The sequence below is a fragment of the Miniopterus schreibersii genome (genome assembly GCF_964146895.1).
Source record: "Miniopterus schreibersii genome assembly, chromosome: 1".
Taxonomy (NCBI): domain Eukaryota; kingdom Metazoa; phylum Chordata; class Mammalia; order Chiroptera; family Miniopteridae; genus Miniopterus; species Miniopterus schreibersii.
Window position 1 is genome coordinate 89,800,992 of NC_138101.1, and position 21,445 is coordinate 89,822,436.

The 21,445-nt window shown below is 37.2% G+C and overlaps 1 protein-coding gene across 4 annotated transcripts in view; it reads right to left on the bottom strand.

Moving 5' to 3' along the window:
* Positions 1-21,445, bottom strand: part of DCLRE1C (DNA cross-link repair 1C) — a 42,350-nt gene that overhangs the window by 4,060 nt on the left and 16,845 nt on the right. For 2 of the 4 annotated variants that reach the window (XM_081131194.1, XM_081131192.1), the window contains 4 exons: positions 19,625-19,761; positions 19,058-19,112; positions 11,644-11,732; positions 10,644-10,738 (listed from right to left, as the gene is read on the bottom strand). In XM_081131194.1, coding sequence (XP_080987320.1) covers positions 10,644-10,738; positions 11,644-11,732; positions 19,058-19,112; positions 19,625-19,761 — 376 coding nt within the window. Of the gene's footprint in view, positions 1-1,120; positions 1,174-10,643; positions 10,739-11,643; positions 11,733-19,057; positions 19,113-19,624; positions 19,762-21,445 lie in introns of those variants that run through there. The other 2 variants (XM_081131195.1, XM_081131193.1) reach the window with 2 other exon arrangements.

Sequence of the window (21,445 nt, forward strand, 5' to 3'; positions counted from 1 at the left end):
TAAAAAACAAAACAAAAAAAAACCAACTAGATAGGCAGAGCCAGGTATCAAACCTAATTCCTAAAGTCCCATGTTCTATTATGATTAATAATTGTTTAAATAAGCAACTATTTATCTTACCCTTTCCAAAGGGCTTAAGGTGACTGAGATATACAGCTACTGTATTTAGAATCATCATAGTCTACAAGGCATGGCTTTAAACAAATTATACATTTGTTTTAGCTCTCTTCCGCTGTTGTGCCAAAGCTATCTTTTTATGAAATGCTTCTGTATCATCTCTAAGTTGGACAGTTTCATGTTCTTCTGGATCTGTGACTATACCAGCATCATGGTATGTTTCAACTGTAAAATACTTCAATCTGTCGAAACATTTTCACATTAACTCACCTGTATGCATCTGAAACAAGTAGTTTCTATACTATTAGAAGTTTATTCTGATATTGTGTATTCTTTCTGTTAAAACAACATAAATTTAACCCTAGCCAGTGTTGCTAAATTGGTTAAGCACCATCCCATGCACCAAAAGATCACGGGTTCAATTCCTGGTCAGGGCACATGCTGGGGTTGCAGGCTTGATCCCCAGTAAGGGGCGTGCAGGAAGCAGCTGATCAATGTTTCTCCCCCTCTAACCCTCTCCCTTCTTCTCTCTCTAAAATCAGTTGTAAAAAACATTTTAAAATATATATATAAATTTAAATTTCTCTAAATGAAAATGGAAAGACAACACTGAGAAAATCCTTAATAGTGTTTACAAACTCATATTCCTAAACCCAATTTAAAAAGGGACAAACGTCAAATAATTCATAGATATTGTCCACCAACATGCACTGCTCATGTCTGTATAAATTGGTGTAATTGTACTAGAGGACAATTTGGCTATGTATCAAGCACTTAAATTTCTAAAATGTAGCCCAATATAATGAAAAAACTGAAATAGTCTTAACCCTTTGCTGTCGTATTAAATTTGGACATGGGTGTCGTACTGGTCGGAATTAAGAGCTTTTAGAGAAATTATGAACTGATACATGAATGAATAGAGTTAAGATTTGTACGGTTCCTTGCTGTGGTGGCTGAGAGCAGACATACGACCGGAACGGTAAAAAAGCTTCGGTGGCTGAGAGTAGACAAACGACCGCAAAGGGTTAATATGTGATGAACAACACTATACGTTATCTGTAAAATTGAAAAGTTAGAAATAACCTAAATGTATGACAAAGAATAAATAAATACACCATTATCTAGTCATAATGCAAAGTATATAGCCATTAAATTGGCATTTATGAATAACAAAAATTTTGCAATAAAAAGTTTGTGTATGTTTGTGCATACACGCATGTATATACAGTGATCCAAACTGCTTTATAGCCTGCATACAACTGTACAGTGTATTTGTGAGACTACTTAAATACTCACACTACTTAGTAAGCTGCCCTTGTTGTAAACCCCAAAGTGTCCTTCTTGCCCTCTTCCCCCACTGCCCTGGTTTCTACTTCCTGTCCACCTCTGCACAATCCAACAACTAAGAGTCTTACACAACTAAAGAACTTTAGGACACTGCTTTTGCACTACAGTTACTATTCTCATTGGTGCCTACAAAAATGTTGGTTTTTAAATATTTTCAATATCCACCCCTTTGAGTTTGGTGGATATTTATATAAATGAATAAGGAAAAATAAAATACATTGAAATGCTAATTTAGAGTCATGTGGTTCTACACAATTTTTCTAAATTATCTAGTGAGTGTATACTACTTTTTAAGAATAAAAACAGTCATTTTTAAAAATTGTCTATTAGTGGTTAACTATTAAATTATATAAAGATGAAACATCAATACTAGGAGCTCTACTAAAATGCTTTTTTAAGAAGTCTAAGAATGATTTCTGTTCTTGCATCTCAGATTCTAACACAGGAATAACAAATCTTAAAGCAACTGATTTAATGCCACATGCATATTAACACTGACTTGCATCAAGAAAATATGTTAAGAACTAAAGAACCTGACAGACTGGTCAACACACTGGTAGAGATCACCAGAGACTATAAAGCACACAGGACATAAGAATTATAAAGTCAATGACATGTGAACTAAAGTAAACGATGATACCTATAGCTCACAAAAGTCATCTAAAAACATCTAAAGAGACTGCCCGGCAGGGCGTGGCTCAGTGGTTGAGCGTCGACCTAGGATCCAGGCGATCGGTGTTCGATTCCCGGTCAGGGCACATGCCCGGGTTGTGGGCTGCAGCCGATCAATGACTCTCTCATCATTGATGTTTCTATCTCTCTCTCCCTCTCCTTTCCCCTCTCTGAAATCAATAAAGATATATTTTTTAAAAATTAAATTAAATTAAAATAAAAACATCTAAAGAGACTGACACCAAAGGATTGTGGAAAGATCTATATCCGTACAAATAATTTAAAAGCTATCAAAATTCCTATATTAATAAGGAATAAAAAGGCTAAGGAATCTAGAAGGAACAAAATCAAAGCTAACAAAAATGAAAAAGCAAAAACAAAATGGCAGTAAACAATAACTGAAAAACTCTTACACCAGTGGCCCAATCAGAAATCTAGCATCATTTGGGAAGTGCACTGAAGATACAAATTAAGTTCTCAAAAATTTTTAAAGATTTCTACTTGCAGCCAAGAAAGAAACGGGCTAGATTGAAATTCTCACCTAAAACTACTAAAAGCAAAACAAAATATAAGAAGAAGGATCTAAAGAAATTGGACATCAGGCAATGAAACCTGAGAAATGTGAAACAAATGAAGTGAGCCCTGAGACTGCCCCAGCTTACTGGTTCCAGGCAAAAGGGTACACCAAGTTAGAGCCCATCAGGATCCCTGGATTGCAGTATAACTGGGAAAGTGAAGAAGCTGGAGTTCTCAGAGGACAAAGCAATAGAGTTGCTGCTCCCAGAGGCTGCAGAGGTTCCCCCTGAGTATTCAGCATACTGATCATTGTATGCTTGTGATGCAGTGCATCCCTAGAGGCCTGGGAAAGAATCACTAGAAAGAATGAAAGGAAACAGTTCCTAGAATGCACACAGCACTAGGGACAGTGCCTATTCCCAACAGCCAGAGTGGAACACAATTTACAGAGTGTTTTTATTCTAAGAATACTGAGGATCTTACCTCAGTAGTGGAGAAAATTAATTCTAGACTAAATGCTACTCTGTTTCTGCTTTACAAAGATAAAAAACAATACACAAAAGGAGCAAACTTTACAAGTCACTTAAGAGAACAAAGCTAAAGAATATTTTTAGAAATCAAAAATTATACAGAAATTAACAAGCTAAAGTTCAGAATGCATAGCATCCAATAAAAAATTATCAGACATGCAGAAGGGGGGGAAAATACAACTTATACTAAGGAAGAAGGTAAAAACTCACCCAGAAAATGATAAAACATGGGAGTAAATAATTCTTCATAATCTTGGATTAAGCAATAGTTTCTTAGATATGACACCAAAAGAACAAGCAATAAAAGAAAAATTAGATAAATTGGACTTAATCAAATTTAAATTTTTGTACTTCAAAAGACACCATCAAGAAAGGAAAAAGACAAACTAGACTAGGAAAAAATATTTGCAAGTCCTATCTAATAAAAGACTTATATATGCAGATTATATAAAGAACTCTTAAGCTCTGACCGGGGTGGTTCAGTTGGTTGGTCCTCGTCCTATGCACCCAAAGGTTGCCAGTTAGATTCCCAGTCAGGGCACATGCTTGGTTTGCAGACTCAATCCCTGGTAGGAGGCATGCAGGAGGCAGCCGACTGATGTATTGGATGTTTCTCTTTCTCCCTATCTCTAAAATTCAATTTTAAAAATCTTTGAAAACAGAAAGAAAGAACTCAGACTGTTAATCCAATTTAAAAACAGGCAACTCCATAGGGGTGTCTCCAGCACAGCAGTTCTTTGACTGTAGTTACAGCTGGTCCTCACAGCTGATTGGCCAGGGGGTCAAGTCCTCCCGAGGACACCAACAGCAACCAACACTCAACTACAACAGGACAGTGAACACAGCCCACACAGGGGAGCACCTAGAAGGCCCAGCTCAGGCGACTGGGGAGGCTGAGCCACTGGACCCTACAAGACACCTACTACACAAAGCCACTCTACAAATTCCAGAAGACATAGCAGCTCTACCTAATACATAGAAAAAAACACCTGGAAGCAGCTAAAATGTGGAAGCAAAGAAACATGTCACAAAGGAAAGAACAGAAGAAATCTCTAGAAGAGGAACTAAATGAAATAGATCCAAGAAAGCTAACAGATACAGAGTTCAGAATTTTGTTTAGAAGGATGTTTAAGCAGACTATTAGGGAAATAACAGAAAATCAATAACATAATAAAGTACCAATTTGAAATGAAGGCTACAGGAACTGAAATGAAGAATAATTTACAGGGAGTCAACAAGTAGAGTAGAGGATACTGAGAATCAAATCAGCAATTTGAAACATGAGGAAACAAAAAACACCCAACCAGAAGAGCAAAAAGAAAAAAGAATTTAGAAATATGAAGATAGTATCAGGGGCCTCTGGGACAACTTCAAGAGGCCCAACATTTGTAGTATTGGGGTGCCAGAAGGGGAACAAAGAGAGCAAGAAATTGAAAACCTATTTGACAAGATAATTACAGAAAACTTCCCAGACCTGGGGAATAGACTTACAAGTCGAGGAAGCACAGAGAGTCCCAAACTAGAGGAACCCAAAGAGGCCCACATCAAGACGCATCATAATTAAAATGCCAAAGGTTAAAGACAAAGAGAATCTTAAAAGCAGCAGGAGAAAAGCAATTAGTTACCTACAAGGGAGCACCCATACGACTTTCAGCTGATTTCTCAACAGAAACCTTACAGGCCAGATGGGAGTGGCAACAAATATTCAAAGTGATGAAAAACATGGAACTATAACCAAGATTGCTCTACCCAGCAAAGCTATCATTTAGAACTGAAGGTCAGATAAAGAGCTTCAAAGATAAGAAAAAGCTAAAGGAGTTGATCACCTCCAAACCAGCACTACAGGAAAAGCTGAAGGATATTCTTTAAGAAGAAGCTAATGAACAAAAGGATCTGACGAACTAAATAGATCCAGAGACATTGATGCAGGCAACAGACAATCATATTTCAGAGGAAACAGGGAAGGGGGGTGGAGGGTGGGAAGAGATTAACCAAAGAAGTTATATGCATATATGCATAACCCATGGACACAGTCAATAATGGGGTGTAGGCCTGGGGAGGGGGTGGGAGTGAAGTGGACAGGGTCAATTGGGAGCAAAAATGGGACACCTGTAATACTTTCAACAATAAAGATAAATTTAAAGTAAATAAATAAAAACAGGCAAAAGATTTAAACAGACATTCCACCAAAGAAGATCAATAAATGGCCAATAAGCACATGAAAAAAGCTCAACATTAATAGACATGCAAATTGAGACTATAATGAGATACCACTTTACAGCCACTGGAGTGGCTATAATAAAAAAGATGATAAAAACTGTGAGCTAGGATGTGAACAAATTGGAATCCTATATTGCTGGTGGAAATGAAAATTATGTGTTCAGTTTGGAAAGTAGTTTGTCAGTTTCTTAAATGTTAAGACATACATTTACTGTGTGTTATGGGCTAAATGTTTCCCCTTCCTCCTCCCACCCACAAAAAAAATTCATATGTTGAAGTCCTAAACCCCACTGTGGCTATATTTGGAAATGGAGCCTCTAAGGAAGTAAGTTAAGGGTGGGGCCCTGACAGGATTAGTGTCCTTATAAGGAGACATCAAAGAGCACTCTCCCTCTACCCCCAAGCCCATGCACCCGGGAAAGATCATGTGAGCACACAGCAACATGGTAGCCACCTACAAGCCAAGAGAAGAGGCCTCAGAATTAAACCTACTTTGCCAGCACCTTGATCTTGGAATTCACAGCCTCCAGAACTATGAGAAATAAGTTTGTTTAAGCCACCCAGTCTGTGGTATTTTGTTATGGAAGCTCAAGCAGACTAAGACACCATATAACCCAGGAATTCTATCTTATACCTAAAATAAATAAAATATATGTCCAAATAAAAACTTAGAAATAATGCTATAAATATTTGTGTATAACTAAAAAGTGGAAACCACCCAAATGCCCATCAAATGGGTAAATAAAATGTGGTATACTGTCCAGCCAGCATGGCTCAGTGGTTGAGCATCAACCTAGGATCCAGGAGATCATGGTTCGATTCCCAATCAGGACACATGCTGGGGTTGCAGGCTCAATCCTCAGTTGGGGGTGCACAGGAGGCAGCTGATCAATGACTCTGTCATCACTGATGTTTCTCTCTCTCCCTCTCCCTCTCCCTCTCCCTCTCCCTTCCTCTTTCTGAAATCAATGAAGATATATTTTTTTTTAAAAGTGATATACCATGGAATATTATTTGGCAATGAAAAGAAATGAAGTATTGACACATACTACAAAATGGGTGAACTTTGAAAACATTATGCTAAGGGGAAGAAGCCAAGCACAGAAGACCAAATATATGGTTCTGTTGATGTGAAATGTCCAGAAGAGGTAAGTCTATAAAGACAGACCATACCCAGCTCCATCAGAGGGAACCACATGCTGTGAAGTGCAAAAAGCTTCAAACAGGGTACTCAAGGCCAGTCACAGACAGCGTGTGACATTGGCCTACACCAGAGACCATCCAAAAGACTGAGAGTCCTAGCAGAACTACCTAATACATAGAAACAAATCCAAAGAGACAAAATGGAGAGAGAAAAAACCCCAAATGAAGGAACAAATATTCTCCAGAAGAAGAGCTAAATGAAATGGAGATAGGCAATCTATCAGATATAGAGTCCAGAATACTGATCATAAGAATGCACAACAACATGAGAAAAGAAATGGAAACTATGAAGGAAAATAAGAGTGACATAGTAGAAATTTTTAAAAATACTGGAAGGAATAAACAGCAGATTAGTGGAAACTGAGGATCAGATCAGTGAATTAGAAGACGGTAGGAAAAAAAAAAAATCAGAGAACCAAAAAGAAAATTTTAAAAAAATATATATATATCTTTATTGATTTCAGAGAGAGGAAAGGAGAGGGATAGAGAGAGATAGAAACATCAATGATAAAAGCCATTGATCGAGCCTGCAACCTGGGCATGTGCCCTGACCTGGAATCGAACCCCGATCGCCTGGATCCTAGGTCGACGCTCAACCGCTGAGCCACGCCGGGCCGGACAAAAAGAAAAATTTTTAAAACAGGATGACAGTATAAGGAAACTGTGAGACAACATGAAACAACATTTGCATCACAGGCATGCCAGAAGAGGTCGAAAGTAAGCAAGGGTTAGAGAACCTGTTTGAAGAAATCATGGCAGAAAACTTCCCTAACCTGGTCAAGGAAAAAGTCACACAAGTTCAGAAGGCACAGAGAGTCCCAAGCAAGAACAACCCAAAGAGGCCCATGCCCAGACATATAATTAAAATAACAAAAATTCAAGACAAAGCGAGAATCTTAAAGGCAGCAAAGAGAAAAGCAATCTGTTACCTACAAAGGAGCTCCCATAAGGCTGTCAGCTAATTTCTCATCAGAAACTCTACAGGCCAGAAGGGAATGGCATGAAGTGTTTAAGGTAATTAAAACAAGAATCTGAAACCAAAACTACTCTATCCAGCAAGGCTATCATTCAAAATAGTTGATGAAATAAAGAGTTTTCCAGACAAAAAAAGGCTAAAGGAGATTATCACCACCAAACCAGCATTGCAAGAAATGTTAAAGAGACTGCTGTAATTAAAAGTTGAAATAGAATGAGAAACAGGCATAATGAAATAAAATGGCAATAGATAAGTACCTATCAATAATAACCTTAAATGTAAATGGACTAAATGCTCCAATCAAAGGATGTAGGGTAGCTGAATGGAATCAGAAAACAAGACCCAAATATATGCTGTCTACAAGAAACCTACTTCAAAATAAACTCACACAAGCTGTAAACTTCTGCAGGACTTTAAAGGAGAGATTGACAGCAATACAGTCACAGTAGGGGACTTTAACACCCCACTGACCTTACTGGATAGATCTTCCAGACAAAAATCAACAAGGAAACAGTGACTCTAAATGACACATTCGATCAAATGGATTTAATTGACATTTACAGAACATTTCACTCCAAAGCTGCAGAACAGGCATTCTCCTCAAGTGCAGATGGGACATTCTCAAAGACAGACCACATGTTAGGACACAAAACAAGTCTCTCTACAAGTTCAAGAAGATTGAAATCATATCAAGCATCTTCTCAGACATTTACACCATGGAATACTATGCAGCTGTAAAAATGAAGGATTCTTTACCCTATGAGACCTCATGGTGGGACCTGGAGAGTATTATACTAATCAAAATAAGCCTGTCAGAGAAAGAAGTATCACATGATCTTGCTTATATATAGAATCTAATGAACAAAATAAATTGATGAACAAAACAGATCTAGAGACATAGAAGCGTCTAGAGACTGACAAATCTTAGGAGGAAGGGAAGGGTAGATGGGTTGTGAGGAGAAATTAACCTAAGAACTCATATGCATATATGTATAACCCATGGACAAAGACAATACTGTGATAAAGGCCTGGGCGGAGGGGTACAGGGTAGAGAAAATGGGGGGGAAAGGGGACCAACTGTAATACTTTCAACAATAAAGATAATTTTTTTTTTAGAAGTTGCATCAATGTCAGTCAAATTTTGGATTGATGGTAAGGCAGAGAAACAGTGGTACAGCTTTAAGTTTACCTAAACTTAATTTGTATATTTATGTATATATTCATTCAGTATTCATAAGCTATATGCTCTTTAAGATCCTGGGTATACAAGGGTATACAAAGATCAATGAACGTGTCCTCAAGGTACAAATAATTTTAAAGTTAAAAGATAAAGAAAAATATCCAGTTTAAAAAAAACATAAATTTATGGTTGCTTAAGTCTGGAGGTGGTAATGGGAAGGTGACTTTAAATGGGCAAGTTTCTTTTTGGAGTAATGGAAATATCTGAAATTAGATACTGCTGATAGTTGAACAACTCTTTTAAAGTAACAATAATTGATTTCATCTAAAAAGGGTGAAGTTTTGGTATATAAATTATTCTTCAATAAAGCTTTTAAAAAGTGAGAGCTTAAAGCAAAAAAATAGTAACGTACTTTTGGAGTTATAACAGAGTAAAATGTATGCCTTTTTGGCACAGACTGGGAGGGGGAGAAATGGAATTAGACTGTTGTAAGAAATGGAATTAGAGTGTTGTAAGTAGAATAATATTTAAACTTTTCATTCCAATAGGTTAAAGATGTATGCTGTAAACCACTAAAATAAAACAATTATAGCTAATAAGCCAATAAGAGATTAAAAGGAATATATCAGTACTCATTTAATCCAAAAGAAGGCACAAGAGAAAGAAGAAATAAAGAACAGATGTAACAAATAGCAAGATGGTAAATTTAAAACTAAGTATATCAGTAATCACATTAAACCTAAAGTGATTTAAGCACTCCAATTAAAAGGCAGAAATTATCAGATTGGCTACAAAAAGCAAGACCCAAAAACTACACTGCCAACAAGACACCCACTTTAATATAAAGACAGTTAAAAATACAGAGATACAAAAAGTTACCATACTAACACTAATCAGAAGAAAGTGGAGTTAATAGCTCATAGATTTCAAAGCTAAGAATATTACCAGGGATATATATTTCCTAAAATTAGAGTCAGTTCCTCAACAGGACATAAGAATCTTAAACGTGTATACCTAATAACATTGCTTCATACAGATGAAGCAAAAAGTGAAAGAATGACAGGGAGAAATACACATCCATAATTATAAACAGACATTTCAACAACTCTGAATAACTGATAGAGCAAGTAGAACACGTAAGGCAGCAACAATATAGAAGACGAACATTATCAACTAACTTGACACTACTTCACCCAACAGCTTCAGTGTGCTCATTAGTAAAACTGGGATGAGACTCCTCACAGGTTTGTTTTGAGGTTTAGCTATAATATATGGAAAGGACCTAGCACAATACCTGCCAAACAGTAGGTGTTCAATAAATAGTATCATTGTTATCTACTAATCCTAACCACGAAATCACATAAAGCAGCAGGGCTTTGCTCAGAATCTGAAGTTCTAATTTCCACCTCAGAGTTTATCTCTCATCTTCACTGGAGAATAAAGTAGCAATGAAAGAAGGTAGGAAAGTATAGGGAAAATCCATCTGTATAAGCACTACTGATCAGTCTGATCGGAAATGATGGCAATAAAAGTTCCCATTATCAGCATTTTCTAGTATCTTAAAAGAAATGTTAAAAAATAACAGCACAGCTTCTCCTTATGGCCTATGCAAACCATGGGGCATATTTCCAAAAAGCTAAGAGCATCCAATACAGGCACACTTCTCCTTGGCACTTGCTTAAACCTGTGAAGGAGATGGAACTCCTGGTTTTACAGGCTGGAGATACGAAGGCTAAGCACTTCCTGAGACCATGTGACAAATCTGAATGTCAGTGAGTCCCAGGTCTGCCTCTACCCAATGCAGCTTTCACCAGACCAGAGCACCCTGAAAAGCAGTCTTGTAGGACACTCACACTTCTAACCCCAGGAATGTTATTCTTACCAGAGTCTAGATGAATTGTTCTAGCTCTCTTCAGTTTTCCAAGTGGTTTATACTTTGGCTCAGTGCTTTGGGAAGATCGGCACAAAGGCTTTAGGCTGAAATAAATATGAATATGAATATTTTATTTCTGCTGCTGGACTGTAAGCATCATTCATCAAAATTATAAAAACTTGACCATGGGGGCAATCATAACTACTTTTAAAAACGGAAAAGCAGCCCTGGCTGGTGTTGCTCAGTTTGTTGGGCATCACCCCTTGCACCAAAGGGTGACAGGTTCAATCCCAGGTGGAAGTACATACCCAGGTTGAGATTCCACCCCGTCAGGGCACATATGGGAGGCAACCAATCAACATTTCTCTCTCACATCAATGTTTCTCTCCCTCTCTCCCTCTCCCTTCCTCCCTCTCTAAAATCAATTTTAAAACTTTTTTAAAACCTGAAAAGTAATGTTTAATAATTAAAAATCACTTCAATATAATAAAATGTTAATACAACCTGGTAGGTAGGTATCTAATTGTCGGATCAAGGGAAAGCAAAACTCATATCCGCTCTTGTACTGCAGAAGAGCAGGTCCCTATTCTAAAAAACTTAAGTAATACAGTGACACCTTCTGGCATTCAGAGAATACAATATAGCTAGTTGTTTTCCCTTCCCTGTTTGTTTATCTCTTGCAAGTATCTCACAAATTTGATCACTTCCTTCTAGAGGCTGAAAGCTAAGACCCAGTGAAGATGAAATATAAAAGGGCACAGAAATAAGAGTTGGGGGTGTCCTACCCTTTTTCGAGGGCCTTACTGCCAACTGCTTCCTTATACTGGAGTCCCAGAAGCCTTTAGGATTATATATAACATACCTGCTTAAAGAAAGCCACTATGCTCCCACCCAGAAACTCATTCACAGCCACATCCACTTTAAGTCTTTGCCCCTGCTCTCAGGCCCACACTATTCTCTGTACTCATCCCATTCAATAACACAAGTTCCAGAAGTAGAAATAACTTACATTTCTATAACTTTATCCACAGTTGTGCCCATTGGAATGACATTTGGATATGCATTCACAGGGCAGATGTAGCTCAAGAAATCTTTAATCTAGAAGAAGGAAAACAAAATGGATCAATTATCTCAACATTGAAAAATCTATGTGTGAGAGGCAAATAAATGGAGGCCAGGGGAAAGCAGCAGAAAAATCATGGCTGTGGTTCTCAATGCTTGCTGCATATGGGGTTCACCTGGGGACCTCTTAGGAAAAAGACATATCCAATGCTCAGGCCTCACCCCGAAGATCCTTTTTACACTAAGATGCAGTGGGGCCTGGAACTCTGTGTTCTTCAGGTGGTTTTGTTCCACAGTAAGGACTGAGAATCACTGATTAATGGGATTCAAAGATTCTGTATTTCTTCATTTGTCTATGTCCTCACTAAGGTCAGTCACTCATATTTAACACATCTCCTTCAAGTATGTTAGATTTAGCTGAGTACTTAATGTACACAAGGCAACAGGGTCTTAGAATTATACTTCTTGAGTGATGTCAGAGGAATGGCAGCATGAGAGATCCCCTTGGTCACTCCCCTTGAAATTTCAAAAATTTGAACAGCTATAACTCAACAAAAGATTCCCTGCTTAACATACAGACACACCTGAGGGGTCAGCACATTTAAGTATCTAAAGGTGGGCAAGTGGGAACAAATGGGAGGTGAGAAGGGAGGAGGGCTCAGACTAATCATGGACGCAGCCCTGCAGCTGGAGCTCACAGCTGGGCTCAGCCTGGAGAGGGGAAGAATCCAGTTGTGGCTGGCGCTTTCTTCAGCCAGGAGGAGAAGAAAGATTCAGTGGGCATTCCCACAGGAGTGAGCAGCACAAGCTGCAGCTGAACCCAGAGACCTAGGCAAGGACACAACACTGGGGTGCTGCCATGTTTGTCAGGCGATTGGCATTCCAGACAGAGAAACAAAGCCATGATGCCCTGTAGCCTCCCAGAACTCACTTGCCTTCACTCTTTCATTATCTGCAAACCCAATAACTGGTACTACAGAATCACTATTTCCCCTGAGTTAAGGGTGTAGTGTGACTGGTCCCCAATCAGGGCGCAGTGGGGACCCCACGGAAGTCCAAAGTTGCCATTACTAGGAGGCCAAAACAAAGAAGGGGGTGGACTCCACCAGCCAATCCCACCCCAACATATTGCCACTACACTGATGGCAGCCAGAGACACACTGCAGGAGTCAGCATTGGGATTTCAAAGATAAAGAACTTATGATTCAGCACCACCTACTGGAAAATAAGAGAAAGACCTCTTCATAGAAATCTGCTAGAGATGTGACACTCATATGTAGATGCCTAGACAGAGAAGGAGCCCATCAAATACCATAAATAACCAACGTAGCAAGGCAGCTCAGAAAGAAAATGAAAAATCTCCAGAAAGCAAACACACAGGAATATGTGATATAAATGACAGAGAGTTCAAGGTTGCAGTTCTGAAAATACTCAATGAGATGTGAGAAAATACAGACTGGCAATTTAATGCACTCAGAAAATAAATTTATAAACAAAATGAGTACTTTACCAAAGAGATTGAAATCTTAAAAAAAGAACCAAACAAATTCTGGAGATGAAGAACTCAATAAAAGAGATCAAGAATAAAAAGTGAGCACAGGAAATAAAGCTGACCAAATTGAGGAAAGAATTAGTGATATTGGAGACAGAAATCTGGAAATGATGCAGAGGGAAGAAGAGAGAGATTTGAGCATAAAAAAATTGAAAGAGCTCAACAGGAACTGTCTGACTCCATAAGAAAAAGCAATATAATAATAATAGGCATACCAGAAGAAGAAGAAGAAGAAGACAAGGAGAAAGGAATGGAGAGCCTATTCAAATAGTTGATGAGAACTTCCCAAACCTATGGAAAGAGCTAGATCCTCAAATTCAAGAAACAAACAGAACCCCTAGTTACTTCAATCCAAAGAGGCCATCTACAAAGCACATTGTATTAACACTGTCAAAAATTAATGGCAAAGAAATAATTCTCAAGGCAGCCAGGAAAAAGAAAAAGTAACCTATAAAGGAAAGCCCATTAGGCTATCATTGGACTTCTAAGCAGAAACTATCAACCAGAAGAGAGTGTAACCAAATAATCGAACTACTAAAAGAAAGAAATTACCAGCCAAGAATAATAATATATCCAGCAAAGTTATCCTTTAAATATGAAGAAGAAATAAAGGCGTTCCCAGACATACAGAAGCTGAGGAAATATACCACCAGAAGACATCCACTGCTGAAAATACTCAAGGGGGTTATTCTACCTGAAACAAAGATCAGAAGGTCACAAAACTACAAGTAAGATCAATAACAAACTTACAGCATAAACAGGGATAATTTGTGACAACAAAAACTAAAAGGGGAGAGAGTAAAGGTCTGAATTTGCAAAGGATGGAGATCAGATGCATTCAAAAGAAAAAGGTTTACTGTATACATGAAACTTTCTTTTTCATAAACCTAATGGTAACCATACACAAAAAGACTAAAACCGAGACATATGGTTTTAAAAAGAGAAAACAGAGGAAAGAAGTATGAAACACCACCAAACAAAAACGACAGAAACACAAAGGAAAAGAACCAATGGAGGCACAGAGCTACCAGAAAACAAAAGGTAAAACGGCTATGGGAAATCCTCAAACATCAATAATTACCCTAAATGTAAATGAACGGAATTCACCAACAAAAAGGCACAGAGTAGCACACTGAATAAAAAAACAAAACCCAAACCATATGCTGCCTTCAGGAGAAACATCTAAGCTGCAAAGACAAAGTTAGATTCAAAGTGAAAGGATGAAAAATGCTTCTCCAAGCAAATAACATCCACAGAAATGCAGGTGTAGCTATACTTGCATCTGACAAAAATAGATTTCAAGATAACAAAGACAACAAAAGACAAAAATGGACATTTTATAATGATAAAGGGGACACTATATCAAGAAGAAATAACACTTCTTAATATATATGCACCAAACCAGGGAGCACAAAAATATATAAAGCAACTACTCACAGAGCTAAAGAGAGAAACTGACAAATCATAAGCATAGTTGGGGACCATAATACTCCATTGACAGTTCTAGATACATTATCCAAGCAGAAAATCAATACAGAAATATCCACTTTAAATGACACATTAGACCAAATGGACATAATTGACATTTAAAGAACCTTTTATCCCAGAACATCGGATTATACATTCTTCTCCAGTGCACATAGAACATTCTCAAGGATAGACAACATATTGGGTCACAAAACTAGCCTCAACAAATTCAAGAAGACTGAAATTATACCAAGCATATTCTCTGACCACAATGCTTTGAAATCAGAAATCAACTGCAAAAAGTAAAGAAATCTGCAAATACGTGGAAATTAAACAACATACTACTAAAAAATGGATCAAAGAAGAAATAAAAGGTGAGATCAAGAGATAGAGAGAGACAAATGAGAATGAAAATACAACATATCAAAACTTCTGGGATGCAGTGAAAGCAGTAATAAGAGGGAAGTTTATATCACTATAGAACTATCTCAAGAAACAAGAAAAAACACAAGTAAACAACCTAATATTACATCTTAAAGAACTGGAAAAAGGACAAAAGCAACCCAAAATCAGCAGAAAAAAGGAAATAATAAAAATTAGAGCAGAACTTAATGAAATAGAGAAAAGACTATACAAAAAAATTAATACAACGAAGAGCTGGTTCTTTGAAAAGATTAATAAAATTGGCAAACCCCTGGCTAGATACACTAAGGAAAAAAGAGAAAAGACTCATATAAACAAAATCAGAAATGAAAGATACCACAGACATCACAGATATACAAATGATTATACTAGAATACTATGAAAAACTCTATGCCAACAAATTCAATAACCTAGAATAAATGGATAAGTTCCTAGATTTATATAACCTTCCTAGACTGAATCATGAAGAACTAGAAAATCTAAGCAAACTGATCAACAGTATAGAAATTGAAACAGCTATCTACATCTCCCAAAAAATAAAAGTCCAGGACCAGATGGCTTCACTAGTGAATTCCACCAAACATTCAAAGATTTGATACCTATCCTTCTCAAACTCTTCTAAAAAACTGAAGATGAGGCAATACTTCCTAACACATTTTATAAGACCAATATAACCCGGATACAAAAACCTGGCAAGGATAACACACACAAAAAACCTACAGATAAATAACCCTGATGAATACAGATGCAAAGATCCCAAACAAAATACTAGCAAGTCAAATACAACAATACATTAAAAAAATAATACCTCATGATCAAGTGGGGTTCATTCCAGGAGCATAAGGATGGTTCAACATATGTAAATCAATCAATGTAATACAGCACATTAACAAAACAAAGGATCAAAATCATATGATCTTATCGGTAGATGCAGAAAAAGCATATAAAATACAACTTCCATTTATGATTAAAACAATAAAATAGGTATAGAAAAAAAGTACTTCAACATTATAAAGGCCATATGTGACAAACCCTCAGCCAATATCATACTCAATGGTGAAAAACTGAGTTTTTTCTCTAAAATCAGGAAAAAGACAAGGATGCCAAATCTCACCACTCTTATTCAACATAGTTCTGGAAGTCCTAGCCAGAGTAATCAGATGAGAAAGAAATAAAAGGCATCCTAATTGGGAAAGAAGAAGTAAAAGTGTCAGTTTCTGCAGATGACATGACTCTGTATATAGAACTCTCTAAAGAACACTGAGAAACTATTAGAAACAATAAACAAATACAGTCAAGTTGCAAGATACAAAATCAATGTACAAAAATCCACTGCTCTCCTATATACTAACAAACTTCAGAAAAATAAATGAGAAAAACAATTCCTTTTGCAACTGCAACCGAAAGAATAAAATACCTAGGAATAAATTTAACAAAGGAGCCTTGTGAAGGGTATATAAACCAAAAACCACAAAGCATTATTAAAAGAGATTGAAAAAGACACAACAAAATGGAAAGATATTCCATGTTCATGGATTGGAAGAATCAACATAGTTAAAATGGCCATATTACCCAAAGCAGTGTACAGATTTAATGCAATCCCCAGCAAAATCCCAATGTCATTTTTAAAAGAAGTAGAACAAAAAATGATCAGATTTGTATGGAACTACAAAAGACCCTGAATAGCCAAAGCAATCCTAAGAAAAAGAATGAAGGCAAAGGTATAACACCATCTGACTTCAAATTATATTACAGAGCTACGATAATCAAAACAGCATTGTATTGGCAGAAAAACAGACCAATGGAACAGAATTGGGAGCCCAGAAATAAAACCACATGTACACGCGCCAATAATTTTTGACAAAGGAGCCTAAAACACACAATGGAGAAAAGAAAGCCACTTCAATAAATGATGCTGGGAAAATTGGAAAGCCACATGCAAAAGAATGAAACTAGATTACAGTTTGTCCCCATGTACATGCCACCTTCCTGCACTTAGGAACACTAGAGAGTACTTCAGTGCTATGCGTAGGGGCACTTTAAACAGTGAAATCACCAACAAAAGGCACAAAAATATGACAAATGCAGCACTAAATAGACTGCAAAAGGACAATTATTCACACTCTGAAAAGGCAGAATGCAGCCCTGTTCAGCCTGAGTTGAGAATGTGCATGTTGGACAACTGCAATTTTTTACCACTCTGCTGTGCATGTCTGCAAATAACCACAAAGCACTGCCTGTATCAATTTGGGTCTTAAAAACAAATTTTCATGAGTAGGCAAAATTACAAGTAAGAAATCCAGGAATAAAGATGATCAATTGTATTTAGAAAAAACTGAAAGGAAATGATATTTAAACCTACAATTACATTTTTAAATATAGTTCATGTTCTATTTATAGGATATAAGTATATTAATTAAACCAATTTTCAGGAAAGCCTGTCTCTCACCAAATACTGTGACAGAAGATGACTGAGCAGAGCTCAGAGTAATCCTACTATGTGCATGACAACTGGCTCTGATCTAAGGGAATGGGAAGGGAGGAGGTAGGTCAGCCATCTCTACTCAAGTAGCAGAGAAATACATCCTTACTGGGAGGTAATTTTATAAAGTCTCACCACTTTATAGTTATGCTTCCCAACTTGGCTAATAACTATACTGAAGAAGAGAAATAAGACAGGAGTAGATTTGACTGAAGAAGTAAGACCTACCCTTCCCTTTCCATCTGATTAGATGCCCTCCCTATGGCCGAGAAAGGATACTCTGTCGATCAAGAGGAAGGGACTCTGATGCTGAGCAAAATGCCACACCAAGGACAAATCACCAGGAAGGGGCTTTGACAACAACCTAAGATTTAAGAGGAATTGATGAAGAAAACAACTAAATTATATCACCAAAATGAATTAATTCCAAGCTACTCTCAGATAAACTATTTGTACCTGAAAGTTAAGGTCAGTTATTTAATAGAGATGTCACTGTAATATTTTGATAATATGATGAATTATTTAGAATATTATGGCTGTCTTGATAAGAATGCTGCTACCTTGAGTTCTGAAAAATCTACCTGTTCAAATCATTAACACATCCACAGCTCACTGCTACAGGGCTGTATCCATGTATCCCAAATACAAAAACAATAGTTATCAGGGAAATGGATTTTTAAGTGCAGAAACAGAAAAAACTAAAATTATATATGACTTAAAGTGTCATAAAAAGGCTGCTTTTATATTGCTTTTCTCCAATACGTGAAATTACTGAATCTCTGCACTTGCTAGATGCTAGCATTTACTTTGAAAATGCATGAGGCTTTTGCAAATAAATTACATATATTAAGTTCCCATTGTAGCAGGTCAACTTCCTATATTAAAAAGTACCATAACTAAACCATTTTAAGCTCTCTAAAGCTGGGTAGTTCTAGTATATAACATCTTAAGGACAAGGTCTATAGCTCGATCAGTTTTGTTCTTCCCTACTGCTGAATATTCAGGACTATTTTTTTAAGTGGCTTTTTAATACAATCAGATTTTGGAAGAGACCAAAAATTTGAATATTAAGGCTGACTATAATGAGGTTTTATCTGTAGTACTCCTTCAAATAATTATGATTCTTTTATTACAGGTGAACAATACAATTGAAGTGGGGAAGTTAAATTACATTTAGGAAGCCAGACAGGAAGAAAACCTTAATCATACATATATTCTTCAATGTTTAGGCTGAAAACAGGTAATAACAGCAATTTCCTTTGTACATATAAATGTAGCTCATCCACTGAGATATTTTCCCTGAATTTCTTTAGGAAAAGCCACAACAAATCTTCAGCAGTAGAAAAAGAGATGCCACTGGAAGTCAAGACTTTCTCTCAACCATGAAGGCTGCAGAGCAGTCGGCAATAGGGTTATGTGTATATGGGATCCTCTTACCTCACTGTAGGAGGAGTGAAAAGAAAAACAAGCTCTGTATGAACTCTCTCCAGTCCTAAAGGGAAATGAGAATGCAAAATTAAAAGGTCATTTATCAAAACTAAGCTAAGTTCTCAATTTCGAGCCTTTCTGTTTAGACTGTCCCAGTAAAAAAACCCTACAATCAAGAATTTCTCCCTGGAAAGAGGGGACTCTTTCCAGAAATATAAATATCTGTAGACATTCTGAACAGCTAATATAAAGGAAATGTTGCCCCAAAATGATGATCATTATGGTATTCCTCTGCTTCACTAAGGGCTCCGTTAACTCCAACATCAATCCATCACTCCTTTCTTATCTACCCAACTAGACAGGCCTCAGGAAATACGGGCTTATTGTATTAGCCATGGGATAGGTTTGGAAGCAGCTTCTCGGTAGTTAAATAGAGTTTAAATTTCAGAAGTTATTTTCCACAATTATAATATATCCTGTTGGGCTTAGGCTAGATTGCATTTAAACTAAAATAAATCAGACAATTTACCTCAAAGCAGGGTTTCTCTCAGAAGACCTATGACACTGCTTTCTTACCTCACAATTACATTTGTTTTTCTGGTTCTTTCTCCAAACCACATCGTGGATGGCTTAATGCTGATTGTGCGGAGGGGAATTCTATTTTTGGAAGTAATTCCACAGGGTAACTTATTCCACTGAAAATATTCCTCTGCCTAAAAAAAAAGATTTAAAAATATAGAAAAGCAGTTCAGCATTTTCAACAGGTATGTTTATAGGCACCGTCTCAATAACAAAAGAAGTAGATAAGTTTTCAGACATGAAGAAAAAGAATGGAAACATGAGGAAACAATCAGATAATTCCAAAGTTGAGGAACTTCCTGTAAAACAAGTGGCCTGGAATCTCCAAAATATCAACGTGATGGAAGAAAAGCAAAAGGCTAGAGACTAAAGAGCCCTCCTTAATGATTCATTAAATCCTGGATGCCTGTTTCCCCTCCACAAGCTCTAAAGGATGCTAATGGGACAACTGAGGAAAACAATATGGGCCATATGATACCCAATAGTATCATATCTGAGCTAAATTTCCTGAGTGTGGGAACTGTATTTGTAGTTGTACAGGAGAATGTACTTTCTCCAGTCATACACGCTGAAGGTTTAGGGTAAAGTATCTTGAAGTCTGTGACTGACTCTCAAATGGGCTGGCGAGAAAAGGAGAGGCAGAGGGGCAAGAGTGCAAATGTGGCAAAGTGTTAACAAACGGGAATACAGTCTCACAACTTTACTGTTTTTAAATTTTTCTAAATAAGGTCAGAGAGAAAAAAAATAAGTGTTTTTAAAAGGTTGAAAAACAATGGGACTGTTTTCCCAAAGACATGTTTAGATCAGGATCCTTCAGAACCACATGGACTCCATCCAGATCACACATCTGCCAGTGCCTTTGGTGCTGCTTCCTCTGAGGCTTCCTATTAGTTGCCACAGGGCTTTGCAAGCTGTGCTCTGCTCAGTATTTTTAATGCTACATGTCTTAAGAAATCTCTTAAGCCACTAGAAGTAGTGGTTCAAAGCAAGTAGCCATGTGAGAAATGACAGGAGTAGCAGTTACAAATTAAGCTACTTTGTGGGATGTGAGAAAACTCAGAATGGAAAAAAAAGTCCAATTAAAAGATTTATGGGCCTGGCCTGTGTGGCTCAGTGGCTGAGCATCAATCTATGCACCAGGAGGTCATAGTTCAATTCCCCGTTCAGGGCACATGCCCAGGTTTTAGGCTCAATCCCCAGCGGGGGGAATGCAGGAGGCACCCAATGGATGATGCATTGACGTCTCTCTCTCTCTCTCTCTCTCTCTCTCTCTCTCGCTATCTCCCTTCTTCTCTAAAATCAATTAAAAAAAATTATGGGATGTGAGAAAACTAAAGATTCTAAGTTCAACAGAAAAAGGAAAGTTTCATTTTGTATCTACATTATTTTTATCCATCCACGAATTCATTGGCTGTGTGTATGTATCTGTATGCACACACAAACAAAATGATGAAATAAACTGCCCTGGCCAGGTAGCTCAGTTGATTAAATAAGTGGAACAACAAATTGATGTTTCTCTGTCTCTCTCTCCCACTCTCTAGCACCCTCTCTCTCATCAATAAATAAAAATTTTTAAAAAAAGAAACTCATGAATGCAAATTATAATATGCAGCCTACCAATCATCAAAGTAATTTCTCACCCTGCAACTCTCCTAGAGTAGTCTGAAGTAGAATATCCCATGTTGTGGATAAGAATTCTTTTCTTTTCTTTTTTTTTTAAATTATGCTTCATTTCAGGGCTGAGCAACTTTATGTTAGGTTTTTGGCCAATGAAGCAAATACTACTACCACGATGATTGTCTAGATATACAAAGGCAG